At 37.8% G+C, this 24,632-nt stretch overlaps 1 protein-coding gene across 2 annotated transcripts in view; it reads right to left on the bottom strand.

Moving 5' to 3' along the window:
- Nucleotides 1-24,025, bottom strand: part of SLC41A2 (solute carrier family 41 member 2) — a 53,077-nt gene extending 29,052 nt beyond the window's left edge. Inside the window, exons 1-7 of one of the 2 annotated variants that reach the window (XM_062616321.1) lie at nucleotides 23,807-24,025; nucleotides 22,452-22,583; nucleotides 15,362-16,105; nucleotides 13,061-13,168; nucleotides 7,008-7,079; nucleotides 6,010-6,154; nucleotides 4,036-4,182 (exon numbers count right to left, since the gene is read on the bottom strand). In XM_062616321.1, coding sequence (XP_062472305.1) covers nucleotides 4,036-4,182; nucleotides 6,010-6,154; nucleotides 7,008-7,079; nucleotides 13,061-13,168; nucleotides 15,362-15,916 — 1,027 coding nt within the window. In that variant the 5' untranslated portion in view covers nucleotides 15,917-16,105; nucleotides 22,452-22,583; nucleotides 23,807-24,025. The remainder of the gene's footprint in view (nucleotides 1-4,035; nucleotides 4,183-6,009; nucleotides 6,155-7,007; nucleotides 7,080-13,060; nucleotides 13,169-15,361; nucleotides 16,106-22,451; nucleotides 22,584-23,806) is intronic. The other variant, XM_062616320.1, reaches the window with a different exon arrangement.
- Nucleotides 24,026-24,632: the final 607 nt, after the last annotated feature.

Here is a 24,632-nt window from a genome sequence, read left to right as displayed (position 1 = left end):
TGCTCTGCCAGCTTCTGCTGCTGTTTGCCTCACAGATTTTATCAGTCAAGTTTCTGTCTGCATCTGTGCATTCAGTAGTCCTCAATGATTTCTTCTCTGATTAATTTATCCAAACAGTTTTCTAAAATCACTTCAGCCCTCTGATTACATCATGGCAGTAAGTTTCACATCCTAACATAGTCTATAAAGGAGTTTCTCTTTTACTTTTTTTAGTCTGCTGTTTAGTCATTTTCTGAATGCCACTTCCCTGCCACTCACTTTATATACCTCTCCTGAGCTGAAGCTGCTCCCTATGTTTATTACCTGTTACTATCTCATAGTTCAAATACACACATCTTAGAAACCACACATTTCCAAGGTCTTTGCAGTATGTTCTTATTTTAGAAAGACTGCTTCCTAAGAGAAAGAAATACAAAGACACTGAAAAATACAAAGAGCAGAAGCAGCTATTTTAGCAGTAACTAGAAAATTATATGTATCACCAAAAGAAAAGTATTTCCAGAAGACCACAGTGAAATAAAATTGGGAGTAACTTTTAGAAACAGACTTGAGAGTACTCTTCCTTCCCCCTACACGTGTAGAAACTACTTTTCAGCTGCAGTGGCTGACTAAAATGTGAATGGCCACAACAGTTGTAAAAGTAGCAAAGGATCAGCTCAAACTGGCCCCACTTCTTTCTCCATTCCTTTGAGACACATTAAGGCCATCTGCAACTACAGGTGTAAATTTCTGGGAATGTGTGAAAAGAAGTCCAAGTTTCTTTCCCCATCTTCTTTTTGAAATTGAGTGGGTTTCGTTTGTTTGGTTGGTTTCTTAGATTAAAAAAACCCTCAAACATATTTTAGGAGAAATGGAAATATTAGTAATAATTAGTTACTCCTCAAAAAAAGAGAAATGTTTTTATCTATCATTTAGATAAAGCAAGGAAGCAGTACCAGATATAGTCACAAAATAATATATGTTGATTATTTACAAGTGACAAATGTAGGTACTATTAAAACTCACCTGCTATTATAATACCAGCACACGTAACTAAGTTTTGCCTATGGCCACAATTTTAAAAAAATGGAAAGTAAGACTCAATGATTTACTGTCATTGAGTCAGATGGATTCAACTTAAGCAATTACGCAGAGAACACTACAATGCATAAGAAATGTAAGAAACTAATATTTGCAGGGGAAAGATTCAGGAAGCAAATGAAAAAATCACTGGCATATTCATTACAATGTAGTTTACAAAGCAAAATTTTCAACCCCAAAATGAAGTTTGACCTATAGGGCATAAGTTTCTAAGAAACTTAATTTGAAATAGTTACAGTTAACACTTGAAGCCTGAAGTCTAGCACTGATTATTTTAAATCAAATATGGTCTTGACTGGAAAAAAAACGAATCATAACTCTCACTCCAAATCTAATCTCAGTGTTAACACAAATTTGGCAACCTCTTCCAACTCCACACCTACCCAGGTACCTGGTATCTGCCAGTATTCCTAGCTACCTCTCTCCTAGCTAACTGCTTTCCATCTAGCTGGTATACCAACTTCCCTGATGTAATGGACTACCATAAACTCTAATTTTTACCTGGATTCCAATCAAACATATGAATTGTTACAACCCAAAATCTATTTTAGGCAGAATGACCCAATGTTCCAGTCTAAAAAGATTTCGGGGCATAGCAGTAAATCTGGATAAACAGGCTCTAATAAGCTAAACTAATTATTATTCCAGCCCTAGCATTAGCTGGAGACACCAGATTAAATGAGAACACAAGCTTCCTCTCTTTTTTCATATCAGGACAAAAGAAAGAAGAGTGGTCAAAAAAATCTTTATCGATTTTGTTGTCAATGTAAATCTATAAACTTCCCTAAAAGCAGTATTCAAAAGAAGTATTGGATAAATAACTCATATTAAAATAGAATATAAAGTATTTAAATATAGTTATGAAACACACAATACAATTAAAATTTTAACAAAAAATGGCTGTATTGCACACTCATATATTTAAGCTGATATCATGTCAACACTTTCTAAGCATAAAAAACCAAATACTGAAAACATAGTATCATCAGCTGAAAACCAGGAAACAAAATGGCAAATCATACTAAGGTAGCTTGAGTCTCACTAGATACCTTTTCTGACTGATGTTGTAATACTTACACAGAACAGTTCAAATTTGTACATAAAAAGGCTTGAACAATGAGCACAGCTGTAAAGAATGTATGCGGTGATACCAACATGCCTGGAAAAACAACTATGGCCAACACAAGATTTGGCCTGTGGTATCCTATAGTTAAAACACAATATACTTTAAACAGTTTCTGTGGAAGGAGTCAGTTGCAGCAATAATTTAATTTTACATATTATTTATTTAACAATAAACTATTGTTTACTGAGGAGATGAACATTCTTCCTCTGTGAGGAAATGTTTTCACACTGTTTCTTCATGAAGGAGATGAAGAATCAGGAAGAAGAAGACTGATTTTTTAGTTCCTCATTCTCATTTTCCAAGCTCACATCTCCTTTGTGACAATCAAGCATTTCACCACATCAGTTACTAACTGAACATGCTTCAGATAATAATAACTATAGGCATATTCATTTTTAGTGGACATTGTGATGATGAACTTTTCATTAGTGATCTGCCCCTTTAGGAGAGGAGGATTTAGACAATACACGTCCTAGGAATCAGAAAAACAGTTTCAAAGGGATTATAGAAACATGCAAATAACTAGTGGAAGAGAAGAACTGCAGGCTGAAAATAAAAAGTCATTCATAAGAAAATTAGTTTAGAGCTGCTTATGTGTAATTCACCTGTTCATAGCTATTAATGGGAAAGTAAGTAAACAGCAAAACATTGTCATTAAGAAGCCAGACAGAATTCATAGATGACGTAGGACTAAATCACTGCCCTCTGTAGTCAGTAGTCAACAAAGGCCTCTCCTTGCTGCTTAGCTATTCTGTGCGGTTACATGCTTTTTCACCTTTCACGGCAGACGTGCTGTGCTAAAGAAAGCTACAGCTAAATGAGCAGATTTATGGTGGAAATATAGACACCAAATTTGTAACACAAAACCAAACAAAGAAAGCAGAAGACAGTGGGGCCATTTATTTGAAAAAGCTGGATGTGGTTATTTCATTTGCTGAAAAGCAGAAGGAAACTCTGGTAAAATCAAGCACAGGTGCAGGGAAAAGGCCAGAGACATGGAAGCATCACACTGTGAGGGAAACAGGAGATAAAGAACTGAGGAAATTGGTATTGGAAGCTGGAGTAGGGGTGATGAGGAAGCAAGACAGTTGCCTCATCAATGGGAGCTGGAAAGCACTTGGAAGGAATCAGAAGGAAATTCATACAGTCTTTACCTCATTTAAATGTCCTAGCAATCACAAAGTACAAATCTATCTAAAATTAGGCTTCACTTCTTTGAAGACATCCTTGCTCTTGACCTGCTATTGTCACTCAGATTACATAATTTTCACTCTGATTTCTGAGCACAGCTGTAGCTTAAGAGGCATTCAACGGTGTCTAAAACACCACCTTAACAAAGACAATTTTCTCAAAGCAGAACTCCTCTCCCAGCAGCTTATCAAGAGGGCAAATTCAAGTCCTTCCCCTCTGTGCAAGGGGAGAACAATTCAAAAGGAGTCTGGAAAGCAAATATTTGATTTAGAGGTGGGCATTCAGGAAAACTTGGGTGAAGATAGCTTCCCTCCCCCTCAAGGAAGTAGAGTAAATTCAGCAACTACAATTTCTAGTTCACATGTATACTGTGATACCATGAGAGCCTTTCAGGTATTAGTAGATTGTGCCAAGATTGTGGTTAGTGACATCTATAAATTAAAAAAAGAAAGAAACAAAGAAAAATGATGATGGCATAATGTTGCAACCCAAGATTTATCATTCAACCATATAAAAGTTGACAAAAAAAGTCAGTTAAACTACAAGGTTTTCTGAACCTCTGCCTCCCTGCCTCCTCCCCACCCCCCCAACCCAAAAGAGGCTCCTAGGGAAGCATACACACTTAGAAACATACTTACCAAGGCAACTATAAAGACCCTGACTTATCCATGCTAGTATAGCAAGAGTGATAAGATCTCCAAAACTTGCTGCTATAGGAGTGGCAACATTGTCAGGATTAATACCAGTCTTCTTTGATCCAACAATAACTCCAACCATTATTATTCCTAGAGTCAACAAAGAAGACAGTGCAGTAACCATATCTATTGTTTTAACTGCAGAAAATTCCAAGATGATGCCAATTTCAAACTTAATAAATAAGAAGTCAGTGCTTTTGCCCCAGGATGACTAATCTTATCTAACTAATGTCTGTATTTTTTAGTTTTAGCTGCTCTAAAAAATGAGGTTTAAAAATACAGTAAGCACACACACAAAAAAATCAAGAACCATCTGCACAATGAACTGTTTTGCTTATGATTGGAATTAACACTATAGAAATTGTGTATCAGCCATTTTCTGAAGTATAAAATATGCAGTGTGTTATTTCTACACTCTATTAGCTTTTGCTGAATGAAATTTAAATTACATTAAGCTGAAAACAACATAAGATTAAATACTTTGACATCTGATATGGTGCAAGATTTTCAGTCATGGACTCAGCACCAAATGTCAAGAAGCTACATCATGAATTAAAACCAAGACAACATTTAAAAATGTTACTTGCTACGCAGTTAAAAGCAATTAAATTAGAGATGTTGGTTTCTATTTTCTTCCTATAAACAGCAACACTACCTTTTTAAGAGGAATTTCCCTGCAGAATTCAAATGCCTACTAAATTAAAATGACATTGTTATTAAAAGCCTTCTTTGGCATTAACAGAGTAATTGCCTTCTTACCATATAATATACATAAGAGCTTCAACTACGTATACTATCTTTATGTTATTTTAAATAATTTTTGATATTATAATTTTCATGTATTTTTGCACTATTATGCATTGTGGGCTACACCAGTTCACTTTTAGTGAAACTGCATGAAGAGTTACGCTCCATGAAATTCTCAAAATAAAGAACTGAAATAATCCTGGAGGATCATGATATTTCAAAAGCACCGGTTTCACATGTAGGAGGATGAAGCTTAGAAAGTCATTTCCTGTGATGGCCCATCACCAGATAACAACAAAAGTTTCTCTTCATGTCCAAATCATACACGAGAAATGGAAAAATGCACCCATGTTCCCCAGTCCTTCTGCTGCTCTTAATTCTGTGCATGATCAAACTCTATGGCGTTGTAGTCATTTAAAAAAGTGTGTTCTTAATTCCATGCAAAACTTTAGCAATTCTGTAATTTTCACATAAGTAATCGAATTAGTAAAACAAGGAAGTTAAATGTTTTACTTGATTTACTACTACTAAGACTAGTGACTATGTATTTTCATTAGGAATATGTCACAAGTAGAGTCCATTAAGTAACATTTTTTATGGTTAAATGTTTCCTGACAATTGGGAAGAAAAGATTAAATTCATCACACCATATGGCTCCAGACAGACATTTGCACTGTTTGTAGAAGGGGAATTGAACTTGGCCCAAACCCTTCACCATAACAAGCCAATTTGTTCACTTCAGATACAAAACAGAGCACAAACTCACATAAAAGCACCGTGGGCACTCAGGAACTTTGGAATCAGCTGACCTAAAATGCAGATTTACTTGAGTTTTATTACAACTAAGTTCTACCTCTTCAGTACTAAGAATATATTTTGTACATTAATGAATACAGAAAGCAGGGAGAAGTTCCTCCTCGCATTAGATAAAAGCTAAACCCCCTACTTTTTGGTTTAGATATGCTCAGGAGGTCATGCAAATCAAAACCGTTTTAAAGGAAAGAATACAATATGCAGACCTATATGGAAATTGCAGAAAGGGCATCCTATTTCTCAGCTGTTTCATTATACCTTACTGGATTTGAGCTTCTAAGGAATAGCAAAGTAATATACATTCAGCATCAAAAGAACTAAACAAGTGTAAAAAAGTAACATATATACTCCTTTTACCTTGTAAAAGAGAAGCTATGAAAGCAGTTGCTACACTGCTAGAACACAGAAGGACAGAATGATCAAAGCGGTATTTGCCCTCTGGAATCCAGCCTAATATAACCGCTGCCACTGCTGCCAGAAAACCAACTACTGTTGCCTGAACCTGAAAAAGAAAAAAGTGAACGTTTCTTAAAATAACTGATAGACTTAAGAAGAGTACAGAACCATTTTCTGTTATTTTTTCCTCCTCTTTGTCTTTCTTTCCAAGGGGCAAAGGGAACATGCTCATCCATTTTGCAGAGATGATTATAACCTTGGATGATCAAGAAGAAAAATATTATGCTAGCAGAAGAGGCTTCGCCAGCATCTCAGAGACTCAAAAATAACAAAAGTAAAATCAAAGAAAAGAGCTGAGGATTTACCAGAAGCCAGTGCCTGAAGAGGCTCCTAAGCCACTTAAAACAGTGAAGTTAGAGTATAAACATGTCACCTAGTTTTTAAGCATGCTGTACTATAACATATGAACATAATATAGTTCTTAATCTTGAGAAACAGTTTGGGAGAACAAGCACTCGTTTCCTCAAATGACCCAGCTATTTAAAATATCGTTTATTATGCAAAAATTCTGTCACATACTTCCTTTAAACATTGAATCCAACACAAATACAGTACAGAAAACATCTGAGAGGTCAAATTTAAAAGGTTTTGCCAAATCTGAAATTTTTATCTAATCGTCTTCATATTCTCTCTCAGAAAAATTAGAAAGGAAATATCCTTGGTTCAGTCACACAGAATACTTTTATCTCTTCTGATGAATATAAGCTCATATTGTTTTACAGAACTACACTGTTCAATAAAATGGTCATGCAAACATTGTACAGTAAGTATGAGTCAGTACAGTGGAGCTAGTTTCCCACTGACACGGTCCATCTCCATAGTTAAGGGCATTTGCGATGTAAGTGCAAAAAGTTACTGAAAAAGTCTAAGAGTTAATCAAATAAATCCACTATATTTACCTGTTTTAAGGCCAAATTGCCAATTATTAGGTTCCATTTCTCAATGGGAGAATCCATTTTTCCAATATTTACCTGGCAAAATTACAAAGGAATTTCAGACACTTGGGTTTAAAATTGTATTACTTGAAAATGCACTAAGGAGGCGGAAATCCATAAATAATTCCACTCAGACAAACAGATGACAGACAAGTTAAAGCCAAGCTGTACTTTTTTCAAGTCAAGTATTGCTGTTGATTTTAAATTGTACTTACAGTAACTATCCAAAAGTAGCTAAACTTGATGCAGTTTTACACAGTAACTCGTTTAACATTTGCCTTACTGTGCAAGATATTCTAGACACCTTACAGTCCAGGAATGTCCAAGCACGACCAGTGATTAAATCAGTGGCTGGAAAGGAAATTTACCAGTGCGCAGTCACTTTAGACTGAACTTGTTTCTGTGGTCCTTAAATTCTATGAGCCAGTAGTAAAAAGCATAGATACATGTGTGTGTGGACACACATGCTCTCATGCAAATGTGTTGATTGCAATGAAACCATCTGCATAAACTGCAAGTGCTTACAGAAGATCAGAAACCATACCTAATACTTTTTTGTATCATACAGAACAGCTAGAGACTTATGATGCTGTAAGTCCAAACCTAAGGCAGTAACTGGAAAAACAGCAAATAAATTATCCTAAGAAATGACAAAATATATACACAGTTTTTTATCATGTATTTCCTCTTTTACTTTTTTTTTTTGAGTCAGAGGACAAGATCTGAAGAACAGTACATACCACTGCAGTGTGACTATGCTTAAAAATAACTTCCTTTTTGAGATAACTGAATGATTTCTTATGTGTTGAGCATAAATTTTTGTGTTTTTTTCCATAGAATACTAATTTATAATATAGTGTACTTCTCAAAATTCAGGAAGTCTTAATGCCTATATTTTTCATCTTTTGATTTCTTTCCAGGAGGTTTACTTCCTTTTTTTTTCCATTTTTTTCCATTTTGTGATATTAGTGACTTGCAAGGAACAAAGCGTTAAAAGAAATGCTAACGTCAAAACTTAGATATATAATAAGACACCTCAATCTGCACTACAAATACTTTACAGTATTCAAAGTACAGTCAAAGCTCTGCAAACACACGCATTAAGTTTAAATTTTACAGCAGTATTTCAGGAAGTGCAGGGAAAAATCTGCTTTTTGTCCTTGAATATATATGCTAAATGGACAAAGTAGCAGGCCATGGAGAGAGAGCTTCACTCTCTTTCTCCTTTGAAGAAGTTTTGGAAAAGCATCAAAAAAATCCCTATTAAAACAGTAATCTTGCAACATGTTTAATCCAGCCTAAAGTGAGCTGCTGTGCAGTGCCACAGTTCTTCTTCCCCCTAGTATCAGCTACATGATGACGTTTTCCTTCTTGAGCCAGACCTACCGACTCTATGAGTGAGTTCATGACAAAATAAATTTGCTTGCTGGTATGACAGAAAACGCTTTTTTGTCAGGGAGCAAAAAGGGATTATCTACAAAATTATCTGATCCATCACATGCAACCATGTGCAAACGTTCTTAGGGTCTGGAAGGTAGAAAAGGAACAGGACCACTCATTTCAGCTGCACATTTCCATAAAGTAAGATCAAGTTTATTATGATACTGTGGAATAAGTGGACCTGAACAAAAGTATCTAAAGTCATATTGCTAATGACTAATCCTGATAATACACAGTCAAAACAAGAGTCTGCAAGTTTTATAGGAATGACTGGATGACTGGTGTCTTGGTGTTGGGTTTTCACTTTTTACTTCCTCATAAAACACCAGAAACAAATAGGAAGAAAAGAAACAGTGTGAACTGAGACAATAAGAGTGACCCAAACTACAGAATACAGCTGAAAAATAGAAGACACAACATAAATACCATGCTTGAATGGGCAGTTGACCTAAGTACACCTCACACAGTGATGCCAGCACAGCAGTGGCCAGAGAGAGAAGGGTTTACATTAACACTAACACCATAGAGAAGTATGAGCTATGCTCTGAGGTAGATTAAAAACACATTCTTGAGACAGATTTAGCAAAATCATAGAAAAGTTTGGGTTGGAGTGGACCTTTAAAAGTCATCTAATCCACTCCCCCTCAATGAAACTCATTCTAAAGTGGATGGGAAATTCAACAGTAGAAATGCAGTGTCATGCACTTACGGACTAATAGTTGTGACCAGTAAGAGGCAGATACAAGCAGGAATCTGGGCAGCAGATGAATGAAGGTAATCAGACAACGCTTGAAACCAGATGCATTATGGGTAACAGAAACTTGCTAACAAGGCTTTACTTTTTGGCTGACTACATAATTACAATGAAGTAAAGATAATTAGCTTACAGCCCCAAGAGTATAGATGTGTCTACAAATTCAGATGCAACTGTAAGCTAACTGGGTAAAAAGGGTAAGAATTAGCTCCAATGCTGAACTCATGTTAGAAATTTCCTCCTCAAAAGGTAAAACTATTCACAGGGGCACAGTCTTGAATTTACTGTAAAGACAGTATCTGGTGGGAAGCCACTTAGTGCAAATTTAGGTCAGAGAAGGGAACATTAATCATATACTTGCCTCCAAATTGTTGTTTAGATATGTTCTGAATTTACACTCCTTTCTGTTTTCACCTGGTATGAGGATGACAGGACCAAAGATTGGATGGCTAAATTGAGTAAGGGTCAATGAAATCAATGCAAAGAATGCAAAGGTCAGAATAACCTATTTCATAAAGGTATGGGAGAACTGACATAAAAATTGCAGGTCTAGTGGTAAGTTTTTTGATTAAACTCTCCAGTTAGCAGCATAACACAGCATCTCTTTGGAAAACCTGGGGGAAGCAGAGCAATCAATGCAACTGACCTGGAGTTCAAATTCACATCTGGCAATTAACCCCAAGCTATCACCTGTAAGAAGCTGCATGTAACATGTAGTAGGTTTTCCACAGGATTTTAGTTTGTTTGTTTGTTTTTTAACTACTGATTAGAAACTTTACAGAGGTCTAGTGTCTTTGTTTGCCTTTGCAGTAGCACTAAAGGGGAGGTGGCTGGCTATGCAGCTCACAGACCTGTGCACATAGCAGCTGGTGTTGAGTGCAAAAAAGACACGTAAGAGAAAACTGGAAGGTTCTTTGCAAGATAAAACCTTTTTTTTTATTGCTTTGGGTTTGGTTTTTTTTATGTATAAAACCTAAATATTATCTTCTTAGTATTATGCTGATAATGACTGATCTATACTGTTCTTATTTTGTACAGTATTGTTCTCCTAAATCTCCATTGTGCTGTGCACATGTACATACACATGCTCTATAACATTTCCTGATGAGCTCTTTACCAACTAGAACAAATTAGAGCCAACACTGGCAAAAGAGAGAACATCCACTGGACCGCGACAAGCCTCTCCCTCCTCCCTGCGAAGGACTTCCAATGAACTTACAATATGACTAAGTCCCAGAAAGTATTTCAACCACCTTTGTAACTTAGCCTAGGGTCTGCCACAATTCTTGAAGAAAACAGGTCATACAGGGAAATTACAGGCATTAGAGAGCAAACAACAAAAACAAAGAAAACCCCACACATTTGTTGATGCAAAGCTGGGAAGTAGCTTGGTGCCAGTGGTGCCGTGACTGTGACTTTGGGCAATGAAAGAAACTGGAACTCCCACATGCCACAGAGAAGAAATGTACACTTCACTGACCTGTTCTTAGCCGGTTAATTAACCTTTACAGTGAAAAGATATGAACAGGGCTGGCTAACCTGATTTGGCCAAGACAGATTTACAACAGTTTCTGGCACATGGGTGAAAGGAAGCCTTCATGGCACGCTTGAGTAAAAACCTCAAGCATTCATAGATTTATGTCTTGGTGAGACATAATGACAGTGGTAAACAGCACAAGTAACACTCCTCAGACTAAGCCCTCCCAGAACAGAGTCTTGGTAGGAGTTTTGGCTTCAAGATGTCTGCAGATCATGTTATCACACAGTTACTGGGATACTCTTAAGAATATGATTTTGGCCTGAGGGGAGTGGCCAGAACCTCACAATGCCACCTTTAGTCAACCACTGAACATGCAGCCAGTGTTGTGGAAACTCCAGTATCCTTTATCTGTGTCTGTGAGAGGGAGACTGATAACTAACAGTTGATGGGTAATAAGAACTAAAGTCGGGATTCCCAGAGCAGAAAAAACATCTGCATGACCCTTTTCAAAATGTTTCCTTAATGCTGTGAGGTTCACAAATGAGATGGTATTGGTGAGGATGGGGAAAGCAGCCACTGACTGGCCCAGAGAAGCAGCTCTGGAGTCATGATCTGGCAAAGGTCATAAGCTCAACTGAGACAAAGAATTAAAGATCCCATTAACTGAAGCAGAAGTGGTGGAACTGATTCTGACCCTCTTTTTTTAAGCCTTCAGTAAGGTAGATCTTGGACTTGGTGGATTTTTCACTATGCAACACAAGCACTTTCAATCCTCAGGCCACAGACTGTACCAGACATGAACAAATTAAACAACAGGTCAACAGCAAAAAAAAGTAAGGTAAAAGTATCTGCCTGACAGTAAAGGCAGTAAGGTTTAAACACAAAATACTCTTAAGAAACTGTAAGAATACTCAGAAGAGTATCAAACAGAAAACAAGATTGAAGAGCTAAGGCTGCCATTGATAAAGATACAACAGAACATGTCAATTCTTATGTACGAAGGAACGGATATGGGACAAAAATAATCAATTTCTATAATGGGCATGACACAAGCAAACCTTCATAGGACTTCTAAGGCTAGGTCCATCACAGTGTGCATTTGGACAATAACTCAATATAATGTGACAATGACATTTATTAATGACAGAAAACTGAGAGACCTTGTCAATACGAAGCATTGTAATACTGTACAAAACCTAAATGTCCTTGAGGATTGCAGCAGTGAAAACAGATGAAATCCAACAGTAGAAATACAAGGTCATGCACTTATGGACTAATACTATTTCTTGCAGAAGATGGCATTAACAGCTGGAAATAACACAAAAAGGAGAAATACTAGGACACAGACATTAATGACAAATTGAGTGTGAGGTCTATATCTGACACGGATAAGCAAGTAAGTACATACAAACCTACAAAGTTTCTAGAGCAGCTTTTGAGAGAAATAGGGATGTACTATTCTACAAAACCATAGTAAGGTGTCATCTGGAGTTATATATACACCTTTAACCAAACATTTTCTAGAAAAATTGAATCAGGCAGGAACAGGAAGAGAGTGGGGGCCTTGCTAAAGTATGGAAAAAATATCTTATAAAGGAGAAACACTGCATTAGGCATTGTCTTCCAGAGATACACAGTTCCAGTACCAGAAATGGTTTAGCCATGTTATTAGAACATTCACACAAACTCAAAAGATACATGCTAAGGTAATCTGGCTTGCTTGGGCTAGAAAAATTAAGGGATGGAACATCCCCTGAGACATAGAGAAGAACCAAGACAAACTCATAAGACATTAAAAAAAACAAAACAGTTATGCTATGTGACAGTGTTGACACACAAAAAATAAGCAGACCCCCCTCAAAAAATCATCACAACAAAAAAAGGAGTAAAACTATTTAAACAGAAAGCTACGTGAGAGTTTCTTACAGTTTGACCAACAAATGTCTGGAATAGCAATGTTAGCAATGCTTTATTTTGATGCCACACAAGTTGTCTTTAGAAAAACGTTTAAAATATCCACATTTTCTTAGCCTATTCAAAGCCCCTCAAGGCCAAAGAGATCTATCAGCCTTTCAGAACACACATGTAAATGTGAAAAAGCTACTTTATCTGTTCTGAATGATGACTCAGAGGAGACTTGAAGAAGTAAAATTTTGACGTGTGGAAAAAGAAGAGGGTCAACTTTTTAACTTCGCCAATTTAATAACAGATTTAAAGAGCCCTCCCAACAGCCAGATTAAGCCATAAACATAAAATGTTTATGTGTTATAAATGTGTTTGTTTTCCTTTCAAAATATTTACAACATATATCTGAAGAGCGAAGAGGAAGAGAAAGTTACTTACAGCCGTTGACAGTCGGGATGCCAAGGTCATTTCCAAATTTCCTTTGAGACCAAGAAGTGCAGGAACCAAGATAAAAACTTCAGTAACATTCTTGAACACATCCCAATGCTGTATAAAGGAAACAGTGGGAAACATTAAATCGAAAAATTAGACTATCTGCAAAATATTAAAAATCTTCATGTATTTAATTTGCAATCAATTACCAACTTCAGCTAAACAAAACTGTAAACTGTCTTTGTATTCAGGGATTTGCAAGCATTTAAGTTATTATTTCCCCGCCCACGGCAGAGGGCTTGGAACTAGATGATCTTAAGGTCCTTTCCAACCCAAACCATTCTATGATTCTATGATTATTTTAATTAAAATAAAACAATTCAGTTCTCAAATGTAAACAAGCTCTGAAAATTACCCATATGCGAAGTTACATATCTATTTACCACTGGGAAAGAACTGCCATGAATGGCTTGTAAACAACAAGCTCAGCATGTGTTATTGTCTTCAAATTTTCATGTTCAAAACATGTTATGTTACATTCCAAAATCTTGCTTCACTGACATCACAGTTTAATGATTACTTTTGAAGTGAAAAAAGGTAGCACTGACACTTTATTCTTGCCTTTGCGTTACATCTTTCTCATTCACGGTGAGCTGGACCGGAAACCAATAAAGATTAAAAGTAATACAGGACAAATGAAGATATATCTCAGCCCAACTCAAAAACCAGCTATACAAACACATTCCCGAAAGGGGAAGGCAGAGAAAGTGAAACATTTGGTTTGAAGCCAGTAGCGGCAGAAGCACAACTGCCTCTTTCCCTTGATCATTATGCTGTGTCACGCAGTAAATCTTTAATTAACTAAGTACAAACAAAGCGTTTGTAAGAAGAATACACTGGTAATATGCAAATGAACAAAGCACATGATTGGTGTAAAACACTGCGAGGAAGCAGTAAAGTTTGCATGTCAATTTTTATTTTCCTTTTTCTTGGTGTATAAAAGTTCATTTCACTGCAATTGACTGAAGTTCAAGCTTTCCTTGCTCTCTCGACATTTTGAGTGACAAAGATAGTAGCCTCTTACCCATCTTTAACTTTGCAAACTCTTTAACTATAGCTAAATAAAACCCTAAAGCTGAATGAAGCAAAAGAAAAAACACAGAATAATTTCTCCATTGTCTTTCAGTTTGACTATTGTGCTTATTTCATATTTTTAAATAATTTTCTGTGAATGCAGGAAGAGAGAATCTATGAGGTTTGCATTTATAAGAAATTTCAGTTTTCTAAAAAGTTAGGTAAAAACTAAAAGTAAATGGAGCCTTCAAAAGGCTAAGAGAAGGCAAGAAAATAAGCTAGTCCAATAAACCTTTCTTAAATGTTACTGTCTCCAGAATTTTCTTCATCACTGCACAGAGAATTATTTCATAGCCAACTGTTACTTTTAAATCCACTGAAAAGCTGCTGACATCTACAGCCGTGTTAAACTAGAAACCAGACCTAAAAATGTTCCATATCAGTAGGGTCTTACTGATATCATACTCCAAAACAAGTTTTAAAAATATTAAACTTCATTAAAATTGAGAGAAACTTCTATCTTATCTTAGCCCTGAATAACAATCATCAGCTAAATCTGCTACCACAAAGCAAGATAATCTTCTCTGGACCTACTACAATTGTATTTCAAGGTGGACATCACTTTGCAGCCCTGTTCACACCACTGATGTTTGTAATAGCTTTCAATATACCTAACGTTATACAAAGAAGTCACTTATATATACCTGAATATTTAAAAGAAATGTAAATCTCTTAATACCAATTTCATATAACATGCAAATGTAATGCACATTTTTGTACACCATATGCATTATCATGGAACAAATCTACACAGTATTACAGAAATTGCATAGACCTGAAGCACTCAAGGAGATGAGATACTGTAATACACTCTTCAAGCTTTTTAAACTCCTATATATTGAAGCATCACAGTTAATTACAGCTCCCACTATGCTTACATTTATTCATGTCAACAGAATTTTGAACCATTACCATATTTCTATCCTTAGATCAAGCAGAAGGTAATGGTTTTATTCACCAGCTCACCATGGCTAAGCAACAATACTTACCAAGACTTGAATGGCTCCAAATCAAACACTAGAACTTTTTAAGATGGGGTTTAGGAGAAAGGAGTTCATAGCAGCAAAACCATACACAGACCTAATTACTCCTCAATACTGTAAACATCTACAATATCATGTATTAGAATCACAGACTACCTGTTAAAACAAATCCTCCAAAGCATATACCAACCTGTACAATATCCAAAACCATGCCAGCAGAAACAGTTCCAAATCCTGCTAGCAAAAAAGGTACGAGTATCTGTAATGCCATAATACTACTAGATTCTTTGGGTTGTTTTGTACTTCCTTCCACAATGATATCTTCATTACTGTCAGTAGATAGGTTGTCTTCCTGCAACATGGCATCTGTTTCTGAAGTGCCCATTCCATCACAGTAATTGTAACTGGTAAAATCATCATATTTAGGGCTACAGCTAGATGGGCTGTGTCCATTGCTACCATGAAAACTTGGGTCTGAGAAGTGATGGTATTCTGTATGTTGTTCAGACCTAACATTAAAATTGTGTCCTGCTGGTTGTAATCCATCTTGCCAGACACCATTCACTTTCTTGTGTCTTTCATCCTGGTTTACTTGGTAAACAACAGGAACCATACTCAAAAGGAGCTTCAAAAACTTATCGGATTGAATTGTATTAAAGTTTATGGTCCAGTTTACAAAACGTTCTCTGTCATGAACTTTGTGGTTTGTTTTGGAGATGGTAGATCTGCCTTTACAGTTAGTCATAGTGCTACAGAAGTACAGGTTGAAAAGCACTTTGTTCTTCAGATGTCAGTGAAGAAATCTTGTAGATGAGTCATTAAGTGCCATGCTTGATGATTTTAAAACAAACAAAAAAAAAGGATCCTTTTCTGCATGCAAAGATGCTTTTTCATTGATCTCAGATCTTCAACAATTCCATAAGCAAGATTGGATCTGCAAAAGAGTAAGAAGCATATATTCAGGCTTTATAATATTTTAACTCTACAGAAGACATGAGATGCTGGTTTAATTTTTCCAATCACCCAGTATCTTTCCAAAGCAAGTTATTTGTAGAAATGCCAATATCCTCCAACGTTTAACTGCCTAAGTTGAAGAAATGAGAAGTAAAAAGGGAAAGCTGGTGGGTGAGAAAGTTTCACAAACTGGTGTTCTTCCCAGTGAAAGACACAGGAGTGTGGACTTAAGTGAATTGATGAGGGCCTGGCTTTTTCCTTCTTGAAGCCCAGGAAGTCAAAATCTTCAGGAAGATACCATGTGTAGCCCTAGACTTACAGTAGTCTTGAAGGCAGTAGGTCACAAGAGAAAAGTATTTCTGCAAAGAGTAAGGGTATGGACAAATGAAATGCACATGATGCAGTGTGAGGCCACTGCTGTTCCTCCCACTCTATGCTAAGTGGGCAAGAAGCCCAGAAAAAAAATAAGGAAAAAGACATACTAGTTTAAAATTACTATCAGAGGTGATAAATCCAAAGCAATATCCTGGGTGTCAAAGGTCTCAATCCCTGCCCTCCATCCCCATAAAAGGATGACAAACCAATATTGGTATGTACAATTCAAAACCATGACAATTTAAAATCCTAACAACTGACTTTTCTCTGAAGCAAACATACAAATTATGCATGTATGGATATATATTACTATATATAAAGAGCTACTATATACATAATAAAACTGGACTTTTTTTTTTAAACGCTACATCAAGGAAAGAAGACAGTAATAAAATTCAGACCAATTAGTCTAAAATAGCTTAAATTAGTCTAATATAAAAATGAACCCACAGTACGGTATTCATAAAAATGGCATATTAGAATTTAATTAAAACTAGAAAAGGGTTAGGACTCAAGATAATTACAATAAAGGTGTTTAAAAATCTTAGTTTAATTTAATTTTGTATGTGGTGTAGGTTGCAGATATTTCCTGAAAGATTGGTTATTATGAGGTCTAGTAAACACTAAAATATAATTATTAGATCAATATTAGCAGTAGACGTGGTCAGTTTGATTTGCTTTCTGCAAATCACACAGATACGATCTTTTATCTTTTATGTTTCATGTCATTTAATGGGCATTTCTTTCTACTCTGAAATTGCCATTGTGGTAGAAAATTTAACGATGATATATTGGTAGTCTCACATCATTTGACATTTCCATCAGAAGACACTTTACTTTCCAACAGGAATTTTCAGTTTTCATAGCGTGATAAGAGTTATGGTAACTTAAAAACAGTCTTAATTTGACTTGAAACTTTGCTAGCTTTGTCATTTATTACTAGACTCCATGAATACAAGTAAATGATTGGCATAAACACAGAAACAAAGGTCAGGCAGACTATACCAGCATGATACGGGATAACACAAGCTTGAGACACTGTATCTATGCAAAGCTGCGAAGCATATTTTTACAGACTGCAGGAAATAAAAATAGTTCAGGCTTGGAGGATTTTATATCTATGCTTCCTAAGAAAATTGGGCTCCTAAGATCATACAGTTTGTGTTATGATGCCTATACTTTTCTTCCCTCTGTTTCAGTATTTTCAAGTCACAGAATTATAGAATAGTTTAGGGATGGATTTCTGGATATATCTGAGATAGATCTGACAGAGAGTAGAGATGTCAAAGCTTTTAGTAACTAACAGCCTTGTAAGAGAATCAGATTTGTGTCACTGCTGTAAGACATCTTCAAATATTGGTCAGGATAATTCACTCATATATATGGCAAGTCAACTTCAAAAGTCCTGCTGCTCACAGAATTACCTGGTTTGGTTTTTTCAAGGGAGGAGATGACTCAGACACAGTATGAAGATTTTTCAATCTACCAATTGCTTTATCCAAGGGACCTCTGACCAAGAAATGAATGCTTTCAAAGTTACAATGGAGTTTATTGCTTCACTGAGAAGGAAGTCAAGTTTTGCAAGAAGAACCACTTTTATCCACAAGACCGACAGAGGAATTTAACTAAGCAAGATTCCTGCAGTATCTTTCGCTGTTCTGTAACAGACTGTGCTATGTTGAACCTTTTAGCATAAGTGCACAAAACCTCCTAGGCTTCAATTCTGGTTTCCACACACTTTAATTAGGAATAACAAAACAATTTTTGCTGCTATTCCAGAGAAGCTCTAACCACAGGCCAAAATGGTGCTCTGTTAAGTGCTACAGAAAGACAGAACAGCGAGGCAATTTTGTTTCTTCCTGACCCAACGGTGGCATTATCTATGTAAAAGAAAAGAAATAGTACATAAAAACTAGAAAATCAGAAGAAGATGTATCATTAAATTATCAACCTAACTATTATCAACTTCCAAGACAAAAGCAAAGAGCTTTATAGGGTTGAAGGATTAAGATGAATGGAAAAGAAGTTCAGGGAAGCTGAGGAAAATTCAGCTTTCAGGAAGGGTATAGCCTAGGGTGCAGAAGGCTGCCAAATGATTTATGACAACAGGAAGTGCCACACTACTTAGGAAGATGGCAGAGGAAAAAGCTGTAGATCTGCTGACTGAGCTTCAGCTGGTCACAAGAAACATTCAGATTATAGAAACTTCATGATGGACTTCAAGTATGGGGTGTACAATTAAAGCATAAAAATGTGCATGATGAAAGACACGCAGCGAGACTCATAGCATCCTCAACTGCTTTTTTTTTGGGGGGGGGGGGAGGGGGTAGTGTTATTTTTTTTTGAGGAGAGGAGTAACAAATGAAGGATTTTATTTCACTTGCAGGGGAATACATTGAGAACATTTTCCAATAGCTTTAACAAGGCAGAGTCTGGCTCTCATTGTGGTTTCTCCAACATGTCCTCCAGTCACATCACCAGAGTGCTAGACCAGTGACTCATGGAAATTACTCACTGGTCTGGAACTCTGGCCAAAAATATTTGGGTTAATGATGCATATCTCTCTAACATATGGATTTTTCTCCTTTTACATTTTTACTACTTTATTTTTTTAAGAACCAAATCTTTTGGGAAGATGTGGTTTCATTTAGTATGAGAAAGTGTTAACAAAGAAAAGGGGAAAAAAAGAGCAACAGAAAAATGATCCAGTCAACTACCAAGTTACAAAGGAAGGATGAGGCTGGCATGGACGGCTAACAGTTGAAATAGTACAAAGCAGTTTGGATGACAGCCATTTAGGTTTTTCCTACCAAAAAGACTTGGAATGACAAAAAGTGAGCTAATGATAAATGCTGAAAAATGAGAATTTAAGGAGAGAAATTGAAAACTATATTATACAATGAAGAATAATTACTTCTTCAGAGCATAGAGACAACTGCAAAGCCTTGTGAATGTAACTATTCATTTCTAAAACCCTGTTCCAACAAAGACAATTTTCCAAATGTCATCTGATGCAATAATCCTGAGTTACAGGATTCTAATATTGCTGTATTTTGGGGGGGGGGGGGGGGGGAGTCTACCTACAGAATGCAGCAAACCATCTAAGGAACAGTATGATCTCAGGGACAAGAGCTTCCTAAGAAGCTTTGTCACTGACAAGAACAATGCTGATTTTATTGTGTTGGCTACAAAAGATATTGCCAGCTAAAGAATCAAGCTCTTGAGTTACTTGAGTAACTCATATGAAGAAAAGGCAGTAAAAATCTCAGAAATCCCATTCCTAGATTCTGTAGGAAGATAAATGAATCTGGTTTCCTGCTGTACAACCAGGAGGTTACAGAGAAAGATGAAGTACTAAAAAAAAAGGAAAAGAGACAAAGATCCTTTGAGAAGCCAAGAAGCAGCCTCAAATTTATCATACCTGGCATGTTATATATGAAGTGAAAGGACATCTTGTCCCTACAAACAAAATAGCAAGCTATGCCCAGATTTCTTTATTATTGTCTAAGTAACTACTTTTAATAGTTTCTTCTTTGCCTTCACGCATTTTATATCACGTAACAATTACTGCATATTATTCACCTCTCTCTCAATTCTGCAAGCATACACAAGCATAAATAAACAGTCCTGCAAAGATGTGCTCCTGAGAAGTAAGACACTTAGCAATGTAACAAATAACAAACCAATTTTACCCATAATGATTTATACAACTGATGTACACAGCAGTTTAAAAAATACACATGGAGACAATATATACAATGTGTGAAAGAGACAGGCAGAAGCAGATGTGGAAAACAGAACCATGAGCTGAAAGAGACACTGATTTCTGGAAATGGATAGCTGCTTTAGAAAAACCTCAGATGCTTCAGCTATGAAACGGAACACCTGATCATTATCACATTTTTCCGTCCATCACCTTTGGTTGGCTTCATTGGTCTTGATTCATCTGAGAAAGATGAACATGACAAAGAAAATGCAACTGTTCAGGAAGCAGCCGCAAGAAGAGTCTTCATTATTACCCAAATAAATTGAGAACTGAATCATGGATGTGTCTGAAACTATGTTGGCAAGAGCATGGGTAGAAGATGATGCTTCTGTACTTCTAACTTTCCCAGGGTTTAAAGAACATCTACAATTAGAATGATTAGGGGACTGAATTCTAAAGCTAAATTTGATCATACAGTGTTTAGACTCCTGATAATTTATTTAAAGCATAAAAAGACTTAGTAATTAAACCACCTTTTTTTTTTTTTTTTTATTGTAAGAACCCTCAAAAAAGGGGGGAGGGGAAAAAATTGGGTATGAAACTTGTAAGGTCAATACTATGGCAGGCTAAACCAAATATTTACCAATGTCTAGGTCCGGGAATATTAATCTGCTGATTTCTTCCCATTTGGCTAACAAAATCAAAAGATAACACCTATGTCAATAATACTGCATGCTTTCACAGCATCCAAAGCTCATCATACCATAGTCAAATCCCATTTTTTCCTAAAAGCTACAAATATTTTTTACAGGTAATCCTTTAAAGCAATAATAATCTCTATGCTGCACTGCTAGGTAGTTCATAATGAAATACAATAGCTTAAACATGCCTGTCTGAAAAACATCTCTCAGTACAAGAACAGTCCTTGGAAAGGGATTCAGGAAAGTAATATGAGACATTAATGAAATACTGAGCTTTAATATTTTGCCATAATAAGCAAAGATTAAGCTGGATTCTTTTCTGGTTTCAAAGACTCTTTTTCTGTCTTCAAAGATGAAGCCAAACCCTTTGCAATGAAAGGATGAGAGGCAGTGAGCACAAACTGAAACAGAGGAAATTACATTTAAACATAGAAAAATGTGCTTTTTAATTATGCATTTATTTATTTTGCCATAAGTGTGCTTCAGTACTGGCTCAAACAGGTTACTGTGACTCCATCCTTGGCAATATTTGAAACCCGACAGGACACGGCCTTCGGCAACCTGCTCTGCTTCATCCTACACTGAGTAGAGGTGGCTGAATAGACAGTTTCCTGAGACCCCTTCTGATCTCAACACTTCTGAGGTTCTGTAAAGTTTGAAAAGTGAGGTTTGGGTGGGGGCTTCTTTTAAAATTTACATGGGTGATACAGGGATCTGCACGCTTCTTCCCACTACTGTGTGTTGTATACATACAATTCCCGGTATCACACTGACATCCTTATCTCAGTTGTGGCTAATCATTTACATTGCTGTAGTGGACCTATCAGTCAAAAGTGAAAGATGCATCATACCACCTCAGAATCATAAACAGACTGTTTTATAATTAACCATTTTATAGTATCTGCAATCCAAGGTGGCACCCCGAGCTAAGATTATTTATACCAGGTACTTAATGTTGAGTATTAAAGACTGGAAAACATGCTGAAATTCGATAAATGTGGCATGCAAGGCAGATATATGGGCATTACATACCACTGCTTAAATACTATGAAGTAAACTGGTTAACATTGTGTTTAGAGTATGGCACTTGTGGGTCATATCAATAGCAAAAGAAACAAAGGTAAAATAGTAAGGGGAAAGAAAACCCCAACAGATTAAAGAACCTCTGGTTGCCTTCTTGAACATAAGACGCTGAAAGAGCTGCCAGCCCCAGGCTCTGTTTTCAGACAAGGTTAGGGCTGCTGCATTCTACTTCCTGAGCATGACAGCTTTCGATTTTGGCCCCAGGGAAGACAAAAGCAGCTGGAGGAAAAAGATTTGGTTTGCCTATGCACTTTTAAGGCAACTCAGTTAGAAAAGGCCAAAGCAGAGCCAGAAATGAGGCAGCAAAGCTGTGAAATGTGGTCAGGTTGTAAAATCACTCAAGTGGAATACCAACATGAAAAATACCAGGCAAATCACATCCAGTCCATTAAAGGCAGGTGGGAAGGTTTGAAATATAAGGTAATACAGCCCTCTAGATTAAGTAAGCAAGACGTACTTACCAGGATGAGTCCTAACTGTACTGTTGGGGATCCTGATTAGGGGTTTCCACTGTCATCACCAAGGAGGGATGAACTGCTTATTAACTGAGGCACTAGGATACAGACTTCCCATTGTTTTCTGTGGATAATATCCTGAGGTATTTGAAAAGAAAATGATACACTGTTATTTCTACTTCTGAAGTGTCTACCAGTCATACTGTAGTATTTATGGTTCTGGTTTCACAACCTCTTTAAGGCAGTGTATGTAGGGCATGCTGCCAAAACAGGTCCTCCCACCTGCTCTCATTTTTCGACCAGCATTACTGAACCAGTAAAGTGAGGACAGCTCAGGATGTCAGTTATCTATTAAATCCTGCTAGGACTCTACCCAGAAAAGATTCATGAACTGACTTTTTTCCTGTATTTATGTTTTGTTCCTGACACTATGACTGAACAACTACTTAATTTTATGCATTCTGCTTATTAGAGCCTGGCTAATGCAGTGTGCTCTGTAATCTAGGACCAAATGTGAATGAACAAGACACACAACCACATCCTGGACAGTGGGGTGGGTGGGGAGGAAATTATTGTTTTCACTGAAATTAAATTGAAATTGAATTAATTTAATTTCACTGAAATTAAAGAGACACAGCCTCAACCTCAACTTAATTGAGAATTAATTCCAAAGTAGAAAGTAAGGTAAATCACGAGAAGCTCCTAGTTTTGGCAGAAAAGTATGAAAAGAGCATCAGCGTACCATTGCATGTCAGTTACAATGCTTGTAAACAAAAAATGCTTGTAAACAAGAATAGATGACGGTGTTAGTCTGCATGCGTGCTATTTGCGTACAAGTTCCATGCTTGTCTCGCAAGCGCATCTGCGGTGACAGATTGTGGCCTGGTTTTAGATGCCAGGTGGGAAGAGCAATGCGAGCACATACGGACGTACAGAGGCCAGGGAATCAGTGCCACTGGAAACGCGGGACAGATCCTGCGCAGACACAGCGAAGCCGAAGAAAAGGCTCATTGTCCAGGCTACCTGGAGCAGCGCATGATGCTGCGGGGGTCTGCGGAGGGCAGGGTACCGGCGCGGTACGGGTGGCAAGAGAGAGGCTGCGAGGGCTCCTCAGGGCCCGGGGCGGGACGGGGTGAGCCGCACCGCGCACCGGGGCGGTCGGTCCCCTCGGGCACCGGAGCCGGGGCAGCGCCTGCAGGGCGGCGCCTGGCAGCTCCGCCGCTCCGGAGGAAACTTTCCCGCCCGCCGTTCCCCATCACCGCCGCCTCCCTCGCCCCGGGGCGGCAGGTCGCCAGCCCACCCCAGCCCCTCTCCCCTTCCACCTCCGCCGCCGCCCCCGTCAGGCCGCGCCTTCCCCTCACCTGGGCGAGGGCGATGGCGGCGGCCCCGGGTCCCGCTCCATCGCGGCGGTGGGGAGGGAGCAGCCCGGCGGCGGTGACAGCTCCGGAGCTAGGTGAGCGCCGCCGCCACTGAGCAGGCGCGGAAAGGGCTGGAGGGCGGGCGGCCCCCGCGATGATGTGACCCGTGATGCGCAGCAGCCGCAGCCGCCGCCACCGGGCGGCTTCGCTTCCAGTCGGAGAAGCTCTCGTGGCGACCTAGCGCTAGAGTTTTCTGGTTTGTGCTCGCTCCAGAATGTGAGCACTAGGGCATTCTCCTGCCAGCTGGCTAAAAATAGCTTCCCGAGGAATCCGGCTGATCTCAGTATTTGGGTCAGTTGAATATTCTCTCGCTCTTGCCCAGCTAGGCTGCGTGCGCTGTGCCCAACACCAAGTGCTTTAGCGTAAGTCTGCGAGTGACTCTGTAGACATCAACTGCCTGCATTAAACTAAATACAGAGGCAAGGCCTTGCTGAGTGCTTTTAACCAGTCCTCAAAAACTCTTTGTCTTGAGACACGCTTTATATCAATGCATTAAAACGGTGAAGCTGGCTAAACTTGTGCATTTATTATCATTACTAGCATTATTTAGAATCGTATCACAGAACGGTTTGCGTTGGAAGGGACCTTAAAGATCATGTAGTTCCATGGTCAGGGACACCTTCCACTACACCAGGTTGCTCAAATCCCTGTCAAACCTGGCCTTGAAAAATGCTAGGAATGGGGCATCTTCTTGCACATCTTCTAATGTTTTTTTTACCTGTGCTTAAATCTCTGCTTTTCCACACATACCCACAGGATCTAGATCCAT

This window comes from Pezoporus occidentalis, unplaced genomic scaffold (assembly GCF_034315485.1).
Source record: "Pezoporus occidentalis ecotype Australia unplaced genomic scaffold, CSIRO_AGI_Poc_V1 ctg19, whole genome shotgun sequence".
NCBI classification, from domain to species: Eukaryota; Metazoa; Chordata; class Aves; order Psittaciformes; family Psittacidae; genus Pezoporus; species Pezoporus occidentalis.
The sequence above is the reverse complement of the archived record's forward strand: the minus strand, read 5'-3'. Positions and strand labels throughout refer to the sequence as shown.